This window comes from Drosophila hydei, unplaced genomic scaffold (genome assembly GCF_003285905.1).
Source record: "Drosophila hydei strain 15085-1641.00,03,60 unplaced genomic scaffold, DhydRS2 tig00008122-arrow-pilon, whole genome shotgun sequence".
Lineage (NCBI taxonomy): Eukaryota > Metazoa > Arthropoda > Insecta > Diptera > Drosophilidae > Drosophila > Drosophila hydei.
Window position 1 is genome coordinate 2,034,457 of NW_022045833.1, and position 15,962 is coordinate 2,050,418.

The 15,962-nt window shown below is 36.8% G+C and overlaps 4 protein-coding genes across 5 annotated transcripts in view; 2 read left to right on the forward strand and 2 right to left on the reverse strand.

The window, feature by feature from the left end:
• Window positions 1-6,065, forward strand: part of LOC111599047 (G protein alpha o subunit) — a 38,643-nt gene extending 32,578 nt beyond the window's left edge. For both annotated transcript variants that reach the window (XM_023314567.2, XM_023314575.2), the window contains 4 exons: window positions 2,530-2,658; window positions 5,242-5,371; window positions 5,432-5,585; window positions 5,657-6,065. In XM_023314567.2, the coding sequence (XP_023170335.1) occupies window positions 2,530-2,658; window positions 5,242-5,371; window positions 5,432-5,585; window positions 5,657-5,844 (601 nt within the window). In that variant the 3' untranslated portion in view covers window positions 5,845-6,065. The remainder of the gene's footprint in view (window positions 1-2,529; window positions 2,659-5,241; window positions 5,372-5,431; window positions 5,586-5,656) is intronic.
• Window positions 6,066-10,182: 4,117 nt separating this feature from the next.
• LOC111599388 (putative ATP-dependent RNA helicase BoYb) lies at window positions 10,183-12,389 on the reverse strand. The gene is made up of 3 exons (XM_030225091.1): window positions 11,586-12,389; window positions 11,041-11,517; window positions 10,183-10,874 (listed from the first exon to the last, which is right to left on the reverse strand). Exons 1-3 carry the CDS (start codon window positions 12,387-12,389, stop codon window positions 10,236-10,238), a joined length of 1,920 nt encoding a protein of 639 aa, XP_030080951.1. The 3' UTR covers window positions 10,183-10,235.
• A 23-nt stretch (window positions 12,390-12,412) lies between these two features.
• LOC111599378 (chromatin assembly factor 1 subunit B) lies at window positions 12,413-15,021 on the reverse strand. Its single transcript, XM_023315017.2, has 2 exons — window positions 14,329-15,021; window positions 12,413-14,269 (listed from the first exon to the last, which is right to left on the reverse strand). The coding sequence occupies exons 1-2, from the start codon at window positions 14,922-14,924 to the stop codon at window positions 12,571-12,573; spliced, it is 2,295 nt and encodes a 764-aa protein (XP_023170785.2). The 5' UTR covers window positions 14,925-15,021; the 3' UTR covers window positions 12,413-12,570.
• Window positions 15,022-15,077: 56 nt separating this feature from the next.
• Window positions 15,078-15,919, forward strand: LOC111599400 (peptidyl-prolyl cis-trans isomerase-like 3). The gene is made up of 3 exons (XM_023315056.2): window positions 15,078-15,168; window positions 15,222-15,458; window positions 15,510-15,919. Exons 1-3 carry the CDS (start codon window positions 15,166-15,168, stop codon window positions 15,753-15,755), a joined length of 486 nt encoding a protein of 161 aa, XP_023170824.2. The 5' UTR covers window positions 15,078-15,165; the 3' UTR covers window positions 15,756-15,919.
• The last annotated feature ends 43 nt before the right edge of the window (window positions 15,920-15,962 follow it).

Sequence of the window (15,962 nt, forward strand, 5' to 3'; positions counted from 1 at the left end):
TGTTCAGTAATTGTCTATAAATATATGATCTAAAGCCTGCCAAATGTAATATATAGAAAGGTGTCTGTCAAATTCCATACAAATATTATTATACTTTAAGTCAAAATTTTCTTTAACATTACTTCGACAACTCTCTTAGGCGCCGTCTAATTACAGGGTATCATAGCAGTCAACTCTGCACAACTGCTTTATTTTAATTTTGGCTTCAACTGTTAGTTTTATTGTTAAGATACGCCCGCTAATTGTCTCTCTCTGTTACTCTCTCTCGTCTGTTTCTTCTTCGCTGACCATTTGAAATTGAAAGTGTTAGCCGCTAATCAATCTTACTAAAAAGCAAAAGTTTGTTTTCAACATTAATTCGTAACGGTTATTGTCGCGCCTAAATCATTTTAATCAATTTGATCTATGTTTTATCTAATTTTCTTCGTCTTTCATTTCGCTTAGGCCTTAATGGCAGTCGTCATTAGGCAATTGCTAAAATATAAAAACAAACAAAATAAATAGAAATATACAAATACAGATATTTGCATATAAACTAACGACGTGTTGCCTTCTCTGTCTCTGTCGGCTTCGTGTGTGCCATCTCTCTCCCTCTGGAAATTGCATAAAAAATTTACTTTATGCACTCAGCCATAAAGCATATTAAGTACCCTTAACAGTTGGCTGCCTTTGGCCAAGGCGAGAATTTCAGCATCATAAATACCAGTTTTTGCCATCTGCTTGTAATATGTATAAAATAAAAAATATTATATTAAAATAGGGAATTCTGAGAGCTATGCGGCTCATTAAACTAATTTATAAAAAACTTGAAAATATTAAACAAAAAATAAAAAAATGCAAATAGCAAGGCAGATGTAAGCTTTATATATTTTCGATTTTTTAAATATTTTAATTCAATATAATAATTAAGTAAAATATTAATTCAAGCAGTTAAAAAAAAAGAAAATATCAAAATTTATTTTATAATAAATTATCTTGATAATAAATTAGACAGATTATTTTATAATTTAATTGATTGTGATAAAAGAAATCAAGCTGCCTTTTATTTTAAAAGCTTATTAATTATTTTGTTATAAATAATTGAGTTAAAATTGAAAAATGAAGAACAAATTTTCAAAGTTAAACAAGCCAAAGTAATTTAATAAACGAACTGAATATGCTGTTTTGTTGTGCTACGCAGGAGCTCGTTAAACACAGCCCGAGGCTAATAAATTAAATAAATGTACATTTAGAATGGTTATGTATTTTTGACCTATACAAACATTATTTACAGCTGCAGGTTTTTTCTCTTATTTTTACTTTTTTGTGTTGACCTTTTGAACATTTGGTCGCAGCCCTTTTTTTCTCGTGGAGCCACAAACTTTTTCACTCTCTCTCTCCATCTGCCCCGTCTTTCTCTGCGCACACAGTAAGTGCTAACTGTATGGCATATGATGCAATATCAATAGACCGAAAGCATTGCGGATAAGATCGAGCGTTCACAGATCATCGAAGAGTGAAAATTGTGAATAAGTTTTGATTAGCGTGTGCCATATAAATGTAACAAATGTTTACACTGCCTGCCAGACTTACGTTCATGCAAGCAGTGTAAACATTATATATATATACACATATATATCGAGGTTTATGTGGAGTATTATGCACTAAAGTTTTCCGCTTGAATGGGCTGCGCGTGTGTTTGTTGTTGCGGTTGCGGTTGCGGTTATGGCATACATACATTTGGAGCATGGCAAGCGTGACTTGGCCAATTTTCCCCCATCCTTGGGTGTTGCATTTGCGACAGCGTTGCCAGACTGTTCCACTATGATCAATGGGGCCCACAACTGAAAGTTGAGCAAGTCGCGTTAATCAAAAAACACACAACGAACACAAAAGTAATTGCCACAATAACAATGCGACCTCATAGAAGACAAACGCACAACGGCCAGAAATGAAAAACTTATTTACGACCCATCTAAAAAGACCTTAGATATGTCTGGTCTTTTCGGCTTACCTGCGCTTAACACCTGCATTGAGTGTCTTTTTGTTAGTTTCTTTTGCCAAATTGTTGCGTGCGTCGCCGCAATTACAGCCGAGATCTGGACTCGGACTCGGACTCAGACCCGGACTGCGACTTCTGCTGCCACATTTCACTCTGTGTCTATCTTTATTTTCTATTTGCGGCTGACCCACTTGTTGAACACGCAACCTCTGACTGATTGAGAGTCACAAATAAAGCTAATTATGCGGCCACAAATAAAATGCGAAGCTTGCGAAACTTGATGCCACAGACGTGTAGACGTGTGTTATGTGTGCTCGCATTTGTATCTCTCAGATACATTTGTATCTATGCGTGTGCTGCCACTTGCCGGCGCCTACATTTTTGCTACATTTTAATTGTTTGCACAGCGCTTCGCCTGCGCCGCAAATTGTGTGTGTGTGTGTATTTGCCCCGCCGCCAGCTGCAGCTAGACAAACATTTGAAGCCTCATAGCAACATCGCAGCCCTTACTAATGACCGCTGTCTGTTTGCCTGTTTGCTCTTTGCAGTTTCCTGGACGATTTGGATCGGTTAGGCGCCAAGGACTATCAGCCTACCGAGCAGGATATCTTGCGCACCCGAGTCAAGACCACCGGCATTGTCGAGGTTCATTTCTCCTTCAAAAATCTCAACTTCAAGTAAGTACAAAATCAATTAAATATACATAATTATATAATAATTATATAATAATAATAATAATAATATATATAATATAAAATTAAAAAATATAATTGAAATATAAATTAAAAGAATATTGAAATAAAAAAAATATAATTGAAATATAAATTTACAAAATAATTGATCAAATGTAAGTTGATGCTTGCTGTGCTTACGATGTTATCCTCGCTAGGATAAGCATCAGCTTTATTTTTCTAAATAAAACATATGCTTTGGTCTGTTATGAAGCAGGATATAACTTTAAAGCAGTATCAAGTGATCTACAATAATTATTAATTATAAAAGTATTCTTAGGTGCTCGATTATTAGCTGAGCTCATAACTCATTGCTGCAGCTCAACTATATTGAGCTCATTTCACTCCTAATGCAACGGCTCATACTTGACCATATTCTAGCATATTATTAAGAGACTTAGAATCCTCAGACATATTGCAAAAATTTGTCTACGAATTCATTGCGCTCGCCACGTCCTTAAGGATCTTTAAAAAAAAGGCTCAGTCGACGACTTTCAGTCTGCTGTGTATTTAAGCTGAATTAAGTATTTTATTATAATTTATAAAGAATAACCTGGGACATTTTATTTTGGCTGGTTGGCAGATTTTCGTTGAGCCTACTATATGTATGCATACGTACATACATGCTCACATTCATCCATCCAGATATGGCCGTTGTTGCACCATAAAATCTGCCAAAATACCAGGCGTACAGTAATCAGCAGCAAGAAAACTGATCAGTTCTTACTACTTAGTTTTTACTACTCCGCAAATATTTTTTATTTACTTCATTTCCTCTTCGTTACTCTTGCTTTTTGTATGCCTGGCATTTAAATTAGATTTTCGTTGAACTCACCTATACATGCATACACACCTACATACATACATTCATATATATGCATGCATACACAGACTAAGAAAATTCTGCTGAAATTCTGGCAAAGTACCAGGCGAACAGAAATCAGCAGCAAGAAAACTGATCAAATAATTTTTTAGTTTTTGTTTTAGTTTCATTTAGTCTTCGTTGCTCTTGCTTTTTGTATGCCTCTCATTTCAGGTAGATTTTCGCTGATCACACCTATACATACATACACTCAGATATAGCCGAGGATGCACCAAAAATGTTGCTGAAATTCTGGCAAAGTACCAGGCAAACAGAAATCAGCAGCAAGAAAATTAAGCAATTTATTTTTTAGTTTTTACTACTTCGCAAATAATTTCTATTTACTTCGTTTTCTTGCTCTTGAATTTTGTATACATACATACATACATACATACATACATACATACATACATACATACATACATACATACATACATACATACATACATACATACATACATACATGCAGATTTAGCAGAGGTTGCACCGAAAATTCTGCCAAAATACCAGGCGAACAGAAATCAGCAGCAAGAAAACTAAGCAATTTATTTTTTAGTTTTTATTACTTCGCAAAAAATGTTTACTTACTCCAGTTTCTTGCTCTTGCATTTTGATCGCCTGGTATTTCAGGTAGATTTTCGTTAAGCCCACCTATTCATACATACATACATACATACATACATACATACATACATACATACATACATACATACACACATACATACATACATACATACATACATACATACATACATACATACATACATACATACATACATACATACATACATACATACATACATACATACATACATACATACATACATACATACATACATACATTCACATACACACACATCCATCCACACACACATTCGGCCGACACGCCGAAAATTCTACTGAAATTCTGCCAAAATACCAGGCGAACAGAAATCAGCAGCAAGAAAACAGCAATTTATTTTTTAGTTTTTACTACTACTTTTTATTTACTTTGTTTTCCTGCTCTTGATTTCTGTTTGCCTGGTATTTCAGCAGTAAGCTTGACTGCTCCCATTGGGCCTCCCTCCCTCAATGATATTAAAAACAACACGATTTATTTATTCATATTTATTTATATTTATTGACATTTATTTATATTTATTTATATTTATTTACATTTATTTATATTTATTTATATTTATTTATATTTATTTATATTTATTTATATTAATTTATATTTATTTACATTTATTTATATTTATTTATATTTATTTACATTTATTTATATTTATTTCCATTTATTTCATATTTATTTATATTTATTTATATTTATTTACATTTATTTCATATTTATTTATTTTTATATAATATTTATACATTTTTTAAATTTATGTTTAAAGAAAGAGCTATATCAAGGCTGGATTAGGTGACGGGCTGCAGTCGTAGCCGTGAGCAGACATCTGAAAAGATTTGAGAAAATGTATTAGAGTACAACTATATAAAGCATTTAGAAACATGTTTTGTAAACAAAAAGAAAGGGCACATCAGATTCTGAAAACTATTAGCTCGATCTGCTATCAGATAAAATCTGTAATACGAGCTTTTAATAACACTAAACAATAGCTAAAAAAAAAACAATTTAAAACAAATAAATAAAAACAATTTAAATTCCTTGAATTCTTTTGCAGATTGTTCGACGTGGGCGGCCAGCGATCTGAGCGCAAGAAATGGATACATTGCTTTGAGGATGTGACAGCGATTATTTTCTGCGTTGCCATGTCTGAGTACGATCAGGTCTTGCATGAGGACGAAACTACGGTAGGTACAAATATAATTGAAATCGAATCAAAATTAAAATAAAACTCAAACTTACTGCAGAACCGCATGCAAGAGTCGCTGAAGCTGTTTGATTCCATTTGCAACAACAAATGGTTTACGGACACCTCGATTATATTGTTCCTGAACAAGAAGGATCTGTTCGAGGAGAAGATACGCAAGAGTCCGCTGACAATTTGCTTTCCCGAATACACAGGTAAGTAGCTGAAATTGAAATGGAAGATCATAGAATAGATATTAATAAATATTGTTTGCACTGGGTTTCAGGTGGCCAGGAGTATGGCGAGGCGGCTGCCTACATTCAGGCCCAGTTCGAAGCGAAAAACAAATCAACCTCGAAAGAAATCTACTGCCACATGACGTGCGCCACAGACACCAACAACATTCAGTTTGTATTCGATGCTGTCACCGATGTCATCATAGCAAACAATCTGCGCGGCTGTGGCCTGTACTAAGACGTGATGGCGGGGCTAAACGGGAACCGTTACGGTATTACAAAAACAAAACAAGTGAAAATAAAACAAGTTAAAATAATAATAATAATAATATAAATGAAAACAAAAACAACAAAAATACAGCGCGGGAGCACAACAACCCACCAGCATTGATCAAAAAAGCAAATGATGATAGAACCAACACAACAAACAACAAACAACATACACACACACACACATACTAAGCAAAAGCAAAGCCCAAAGAACTTTTATTTGTTGCGACACTCAGAGAGCGAGAAGCGTATGTGCTTAATGTATGACGAATGAGGAGAAAGTTAGTTGACTAAAGAGAGGGGAAAAGAGTAGAGTAAAAGTAAAGAAATATTCAAGCATTTCCTATATTTGCATTACATTTGCAACATGTATGACATGAAACGCACACACAAACAAACAGTCAAACACACACACACACACACACACGCATAATATGTAGTTGTTGTTTGGTCTGAATAATTTTATAGATTTCATAATTTATGTGTAGTTTAGTTTCTCGTGTATTTATTAAACAAAGTAAACGAAAGAAGTCGAAGCTGCAGAAGCAAACACAAAAAACTTAAACCAAAAGAAAAGTAAAGAATTGAAGTATATATACAGAAATATATATATATAGCGCATATATATGTATATATATATGTGTATATGTATATGTATGTGTATACCGGCATATAAGTATATAAATATTATATTATATATATATATATATATATTAAATGTTTCCTGTTGCAATCTCTTTGCAATTATTCATGCCATCAACGCTGCATTTCTCATGCTTGTTTAGGCTTAAGTTCAAAGTTTACAAACTCTCAGCGCAAATTAGAAAACAAAAAGATGAAGAAGAAGAATGAATGAAACGTGCAACAAACAAAACAAAAAGAACAAATCCCTGGGCAATGAATTAGCAGAATGCATATAAATATTATTAAAATAAATTGACAAAAAAATCCAAAAAAAAAAAAGAAAATTTACAAATAATACTTAAAGCATAACGTAATGATAAAGCAAGTGAACAAACCAAAAAAAGAAAAACAAGAAATTTAAAACAAGCATAAAAATCTAATATCTAAGGCCTAATTTAAAAGAAGAAGAAGAGCAAATCGATAAACGGACAAAAGCTGTAAGGAAAACTCTCTTAACTATTTGTATTTACTATCAAAATTGCGATCGTTGTTGCAGCCAGCCAGCCAGCCATAATTCGATTGATTATATAGAGATCGATGTAAATTGTAATTTGTTGAAATTTTGCGTGTGTGTGTATAGCATGATATATGCCATACCCATACATATAGGAAAGGGATCGGGAAGCGAGAAGCGAGAAGCGAGAATCGAGCAAAGAGCTGAAGCAGCTACAAATCGCACGCACAAAACACAATCACACATCACGCACACTCACACACACAAACTAAGATTAATTTTTTGTACACTAATTTATTGTAATTAATATAATTTTGTTGCATTTAGAAAGCCACATACGATTGCATCGTTTATAAAATGCAATTTGCAATTCAAAACACAGAGAAACTCGCAATAGTAACTGGGAAATAGCAAGGAAACGGAGGGAAAATCTCGAAAAGGAAAACGGTTCATTGTAAAACGCATTGTATGTAATATTTATAAAGCATATACATACTATATATAATAATAATAATAATATTAATTGTAACATTTATTGTATTTAGTGAATGGCATTTAACACTGTGCAGTTGCAGCTGTTAACTTTGTTTAGACTTATTTATATACACTTATTAATGTATTTATGTATATGCATATATGCCTATGCAACTTCTTTGATGTATCTATGATTGTGCATTTTGGGTTTACACAATGAATTTATAATTGTTATTTTATAGTATTTTTGTATATTATACAGTCGCTCTCTATCCCACGTCTAACTTAACTTCTCCTTCCGCATTTCATTTTCCTCCCCCTTCAAGTATGTTTTTTGCAATCTTTGTGCTCTTGCTCTATGCGAAATCCATTTATGTTTTATAGTTTTTAAACCTTATTTATGTAAAACACACATGCAACACGCAACTTAAACAAAACAAAACAAAAAAAAGGAAACAAAACAATTTAGTAAGTTTATTAGCAAAATAAAAATATCATTTAACATTTGGAAAACATTTTTGCTTCACAACAATAACTCATCCAAATCAACCAAAATACACTTGCAACCAACAACCAGTGTACGAACTACGCAGGAGTCGCAGATACTTGGGTATCTGCCAGATACTTTTGCAGTTGAATGCCATACTATGGGCAGATTTATAAGCCTAACACTCCTTAAATCTACCTAAACAAAAAAAGTAAAAAAAAAAAAAAACAAAAAAACCACAACCACAACAAACACTGTAATATTTATCGTATGTATTTTCCATTCAACTTGTAAAATTCTACCAAAATACAAAAAAAAATAAAATATATAAAAAAATCATTTTCAAATAAAAACTATTTATTCAAAAACAAAACAAACAGTCAAACTCTTTATTCTGCGCAAAATTTCTCTTACAGCTGGCTAAAAGAGCTGCAAAAAAAAAAACATAAAATTAGATAAAGAACAAATTTTTGATTGGATGCTGCTAAGCACACACACACACACAAACACACACACTCAAGCAAAAAGAGAGAAGGAGAGAGAGAGCCGTTGTGAACTCTTCTAAGTTGACTAAACTGTATGTAATTATATATATATATGTATATCTATATATATATATAAAAGTAAAATCAAATATATTTATTGAACATTTAAATTCAAGTAAACAGAAACCTAAGAAAACAAAACAAATATTTGTAACTACAACTGATGTAACTTATAAATATTATGGAACAACAAAAAAACAAGCAAACAGGAAATTATTCATTTAACTAAGAAAATAGAAAGAAAAAAATGCATACATACATAAATACATACATACATAGACATACTTACATATGTACTATATTTTTCTCGTAAATAATGTAACTAAATGAAAACTCCACAAGCAAACATAAACTATTTCATTAACCTCTTTTTTAAGCATATAATTTTTTCTTCAAATTTAAGAATCGTCTAGCTCAAGTTTGTAACTTAACAAAATAATAACTACAATTTTGCATACATATATATGAATAAATATAAAACAACAAATATACAAAATACATATTTACATATGCCATAAATAAACGATTTTGCATAAATGCGAAAAGAAAACTTTACATAAAATAAATTTAAAATTCAAATCATAGCAAAAAGCATATTTCATATTTTTCTAAAAACGGCTCATACAAAGAAGTTTTTGCTCCGATATTTAACACCCACACACACACCTTACCCACACACATACACAAGCCGCACCACTACAACAGTGAAAGAAATTAACTATTACTTTAATAGCAGTTAAACATTTTTAAGATACAAACATAAAAAAACTTTGATTTGTGCAAAGATTAACAAAAAAAAAAAAAAAAAAAACAAATTATAATAAATTTTATTAATTAACAAAACAAAACATTAAGAGCAACAGCAAATGTATTGTTCAAAGTAGAGCTGAAGATTGGCTAGATGGAATATGGAACCAGAGTTTATAGCTAGACAAACTGTAGATGTTGTATCCGAATTTGTTAGTCCAATTCGAATTGCTTTTGTTGTTGCGCTCTATATATTAAAAAAAAAAAAAAATAAATTCGTCATTTCTCATGTTTGAAGAGTTTAAGCAACAAAAAGCGAAATTCAAATCATATTTCTAATGATATAAATTATATATTTTGCATTCCTCGTGTACGAACTATGTATGAACCAAGCCCTTGAGCAGCAGTTTTTAAATGTGAAACGAGCAAAGTAAGCAAAACGGAAAACTATAAACAAATTACTAACGTGACAAACATAATGAAATTGAATCGTTGAATTACAAATTTAATATATATATATACATATATATATATATATATATATATATATATATATAATTATGATTATAATTATAATAAAAGCAAATACAAAATAAATGACAAAATAAACCAAAACACAAAATGTTTGTATGTAAAAGAAACTCAAAATGTTAGATCATCTAAAAATTTAAATAAAAATTAAATTAAAAATCAGAAAACATGCTTGGCAACTTTTCTTTTCATATCATTTGCATTAATTTAAATATATTAATTTTATATAATTTTTTCAATATAATTTTATTAATCATTAATCAATTAAGCATTTTAGCTGATCTTTAATGCTTCTCACATTGTAAATAGATTCTGCATATTTTCTATTTCTATTTCTCATCAAAATATTTTACATTTATTCCAATTCCATCCGTTGTTGCGTTTCCTTTTATATTTTATATTTATATTATTATATTTACATTTTTTTATAATTAAATTCATTTATCAATAGCATTCACTAACTGTTCTAAGCGTTGCTTTGCCTTAGCATCGAATCTGCCCAGTTTTTGCCGGTGCAGCTGCTCCGTATAAGAAGCTGTCTCCACTTGCAGCTCGTCCACAAAGATTGTTTGTGCTAAAGCAGCGACGACGCTACATTCATAGCTGCCATTGTGCTGCAGTAGCTCAGCAATTGCTGCTATGTCGCTGCTCTGCCAAATCTCTTCGCCATTGTAGGGCAGCCAGCCAATTAGACGCACATCTAGAGCCATTGGCTTGATTTGCTGCCACGCCTGTGGGCAGACAAGCAGCTCTGACAGCTTTGCATGATAGATGACCGTACTCAAGTCCAAATGCTTGATGCGCACAGTCAAATCATTGGCAGCAGTAGGAGTAACAGCAGCTGGCACAAAGGTGGCGCAAACACGCTCGTAACTATTGCTATCCATTTGACGCACGCAAATCTGTTGCAACTGTTCAATTGTGGGTACCACACGATGCTCTGGCATGGCATAGTAGTTGCTTAGCTCCTGCTGCAAGTCTTCATATTGCTGCTGCATGGCCAGCGTGTGCCAGGTGCTTTCCATTGAGGATCTGTGCGCCAGCAGACGTGCCGCAAAGTGTGACGGCGTGCAGATCTGAAGCAAACGAAGTTAATTACCAAAAGTTATACTTAAACTGAAACTTATATAATTAAAAATACTTCGCCTTATAGTGCCCGAGTTTGGGAGCCTCACATTTTATTTCCTTATAAATTCCCATTAGTCTTACAAATATTTACAACCCTCCGCTGCATCAACTCACCTTAAGCAGCTGAAAACGCATATATCCAGCTGTTGGTACAGTCGCACAGTTCGCATCTCTAACTGACAGCGTATGACGATATTGGCAGGTAGGCTTAAGGCAACGTCCATTTAACAATAACATCGGACAAATCACGCACTGACGCGACACTAAGGTTGCCTCGCGTGTCGCCTGCAGCTGCGCATGTGCCGTGCTTAGCAGCTCGTTGATGGGCTGGCCATGCTGTTGCATGAATTCTATCAACTGTGGCAACATGCGTTGACTTTGTTTGTTGAGCAGTATGAGCGAATGTAACTTCTGCTCCTGCTGCTGCTCCATGGTATCCAGCAGCATATTGGGTATTTGATTTTTGAGCACTGCAAACGATTTTCTAAACTGACTCCAAGTCGCGGGCATGTTGAAGTGTATGAGAGACTGAACGTTGTCCACAAGCAGCTCGGGCGAATGGTTGCGCAGCAACAAAACTTTGCCCGTTAGCTGTGGGATTAGAAGACAAAAAAATATATATAATAAAATAAAAAACATATTCTATTCAGGTTATTTACCTGCTGCTGCCAGAGCTCCAGGCGGCCCATATCCTGTCGAGCGCGATGCAACAAGTAATTATCCTTAGGCAATCGCTGCTGTAGCAGCTGGAAATCACTGTCACCTGAGCAATAGATCAAGGTACGCTGCCTTTTAGGAGATTGCAACACCAAGTAATCCATTAGCTGCTGCAGCTGCTCTGTTAAAGTTTCGCCCAGCTCCACTTTCAGTTGCAATCCTCCATAGACAGCTGCCTCTAGTGGCTCCTTGATTAAAACCAACGGCTGCTGAGCATGCTGTAAAAGTTCTTTCATTTGCGCAGCCAACCACAAGCGAGAGGTCACCACTAGCTGTGGCCTGCTGTACATCTGCAATAATTCCAGCTTGAGCGTCTGAAAGCAACTGCCGCCATAAGCCTGCAGCTTTTCCAGCTCATCAAATACTATTGTGCTGAAGTGAACATCTTTGGGCAGCTGCAGTTCAACAAGCTGCGCTGTGGTCGCAAGCCACAAGCCATTTCGCCTGAACAGCAGCTGAGTTTCATCGTGCTCGAATTCAAAGATGTCCTGCCGGCTGCCAGGCTCCTTTTCGAACTGCGCTCGCAGTTCATGCAAACGTTGACGCGTAGCCACCAGCACAAGAATGAGTTGAGTCTCTATCTTTTGGCGAAGTGGCTTCACGTAGTCATCCAACTTGGCTTTAGCTTCATCAATTAGCAAAACTGAAGCTCCTGCAAATATTGGCTTAGTCAGCAAATCCTTGGAGCAGCCAAGAGACTGCAGCTGCTGTCGCCCATGGACCAGTCGAAACGTATGATCGTTCATCTAGAAGGCAGGAAACAGCTCCATCAGCTCTCTCACATTCGTTTGCGTGTTTATGTGCATTTTATTATAATATTAAGAGTGGGTCTAAGAACTAAAAAGGTAGCTAAAAACCAATTGTAATAATCTTATGCTATATAAATCTGTTGAGGCTAAGTCTAGATTTGTTATATGCTAAATATTTCTAATCCAAAAGTTTCTTTTTTGACTTGGGCGTCGAAATGGTGCGCAAGGAAACGCGTCTCGGCGTCTTGCCTTTGGGCGTGCTGGGCTTTGGCGAGGCAACCAACGTGGCTGTTCTTGCAGCGGCCGTTGCTTCTTCCTTGGCAGGAATTGCTGCTGCCTTAACAGGCGTACCTTTCTTGGCAGGTGTACCCTTCTTAACGGGTGTTGGTGTCTCCTCTTGTGTATCCTCGTAGACCAATCGCATATCCTCGGTTCGCTCAATGGTCACCTCGCTGATGGCCAGTTGCGTATTCGCTTCCGCCTTTTTACCGGGCGACTTTTCTTTTGGAAATGGAACTACATCCTCCATGGCAAGCGGCCAGGCATCCATGGCCTCCTCGACGACCACAGGCGTATTCACGACGGGCGCTTCAATGAGCACCCTTGGCGTACGTCGCACTGCAATTGGCGTGGCATGAGGCACTGATTTAGGCGTTTTAGTGTTGCTGCTGCTGCTGCCTGGCGTGCGCGGTAATCTGCGCACCTGTATGGGCGTTGCAGGCCTGGATTTCTTCTCTGGCGACTCGAATTTCTCATCCGAGCTTATGATCTCCTTATCGAGCACTGCCTCAATAGGCTTCCCTAGCACAACAATTGGCTGCTTGGGCTTGTTCGGCAAAGGCTCAGCATCATCAGTGGCTTTCCGCTTCACAGCAATCTCGATGGGTGCTGCAGTGGGCGTGGCTTCTTTGACTTTTCGACGAATTGCAATTGGTTGGGGCTCCGTCGTCTTGCGTGGCGAACGCCTGAAAGCAATAGGCGTTGGCTTCGCATCTGCCTTGACTACAGGCTTGGGACTGATCGCTACGTTGGCCGAGCCGCTGCTCTGCATGGACGAATCATTGTCTACTTCCAAGTCAGTCTCTGCACTCTCATTGCACTCATTTGCTTTACCCACGCTGGGCTTGGCTGCAATATTATTTGCTTTCGTTTTGTCTTGCAACGGTTTCCGCTTAGACGATTCATCCAATGAGTTTTTGCGCAGCTTTTGCCTTTTGATCTTACGATTCCGCTGGGGCAAATTCTCCGATGATTTGGCTGCAGCGCACAGCACTGCATCCATGTCTTCATATCGTTCACCCAGTTCCTTATCGCTGAAGGTCAGCACGGAGCAAAATCCATCGGTGCTGGATACAATCAAGATATTGCCATCATTCGACCAGGTTAGATCAGTCAATCGTGTGTAATGAATATTCGAGACGATGGCAAAAGGCACCGCCTGCTGTGTGTCGTAGAAGAACACAGAGTTCTTGGTGGCCACCGCATAGATCATACGATATGGCAGTGTTATCATCGGTGGATTCTTTTCCGCATCGTACGGTCGCAGACGGTACAACACAGGTGAGCAGCGCACAGCAACGGTGTATTCATTGGGAAAGGGCAGCACGAAAGCCGGCTTACTCAGATCGTAGCGACTGTAGCCATATGTTGTATGCGTTGGCTTTAACACCCCATCGTAGTCGGTCACGCCTGCAGGCGTGAACAGCAGCTTGCCGTCGGGTGTAAAGCAGAGGCGTCTAAAAAAGGTTTGCAGTGTGCCATCATGATATAAGCGTATACTACGGCCATGTAGCTCATGCCCCTCCTTAACGGGCAGCGTAGACTTGTTTACGCGATGCAAAACGCGTTTCGTGTTAGCGTCGAAAACCCGCAAATGCCTGGCATTAAATAGTAAATAAATAAATATTTATATAATTTAAAGTAGACAATCACTCACCTGTCGGTGCTCATCGTAGCTATAAACTGATTGCATGGGTCCCATGCCACGCCTTGCACATAACCCTTGTGATCGTCCAATATGGCCAGGGACTTGCCCTTGTGCACATCCCATAACATAGCCGTGTTATCCACTGAGCCGGTGATCAGAAACATCGAATTGGGCGCCCAGCTCAGATCGTAGACATCCTCCCGATGGCCACGCAACACCTTCAAAGTCAGCCAAACTTCACGATCCTGTTCACAATTGCCATCCGCATCCACAATGTTAACTACTTCGTGCTCTGCTTTTTGTTTCCAAATGAAGACAACACTTTCATCGTCGCCAGATGCGAGCAGTTCGCCATTGGGTGACCAGCGCACTGCGTTAACTGCACGCTGATGCCTCGCCAAGTCCGCTGCCAATTCCAGTTCAACGCTCTCGGCCTCGCCCTCCTTAATTTGATTTACGTACCAAATGAGGACGTGAGCGTCGGTGCCGCCCGAGGCGAGACGGCAAGTTGCGGGTGCTGTTAATCCCTGACTATTTGATTGTATATCTACACTCAGCACCGGGTCCCGATTGTGCCAAGAAATTTCGGGTATTTTGCACTTCATAATTATTTTAATTAATAAACTTACTTAGGTTTAATTTTATCGCGGCGAATGCTAGACTCTTCCCGCTCAAAACTCAGACAGCGATGTGCAACAACAGAAAAACATTGTTGCATGGCTAGTTACCAGACACTAATCGATAACACAAATCGAATACATATCAGAGTCAATTTTAACGATGTATCGCATGCAATGGCAGCCAACTTAATGTTTTTCGAAGTCGAATTTCAAATCAGCTGCTAAAATGGTAAACAAACGCCGCGTTTTTGTGAATATAATGTTAATTGTTATGTATTTCAGTCTGTTACACTGCACACCGACGTGGGTGACATTAAGATTGAGCTTTTTTGTGAAGCATGCCCCAAAGCCTGCGAGAATTTCCTGGCTCTATGCGCGAGTGACTACTATAGCGGCTGCTGCTTTATAAGGAACATCAAGGGCTTCATTGTGCAAACCGGTGATCCTACAAATACTGGGAAAAATGGACAGTCCATATGGGGCACCAAGTTCGATGACGAGTTTAAGGAGACTGTAAAGGTAGATATACCAAATGTAAGCGCTATCAATACTACAGATTCTTAATTATAGCACACGGACAGAGGAATGGTTTCAATGGCAAATAATGGTCCCAATGCCAATGCCAGCCAGTTTTTCATTACGTACGCTGCGCAACCAAACCTAGATCTAAAATATACGCTCTTTGGTCGTGTTATCGACGGCTTCGATGCACTCGATGAGCTGGAAAAGCTACCCGTCAATCCAAAAAACTATCGTCCGCATGTGGATAAGAAAATTAATGGAGTAACCATTCATGCCAATCCGCTTGCAGCGTGATAAATACGGATATGGATTCTACTAGACTTATATATATAAATATATATATTTTTTAACTAGCATTAAGTTACAATGATCATATTTTTTCACTCATTTACAAACTAATTAATTGAGAAACAGCAAATTGTGCAGAAGCTGCTAAAACTAAAACTTATAAATCAGCCACGTTGTCACACAAATTGATCAGTTAATTGTATATATATATAT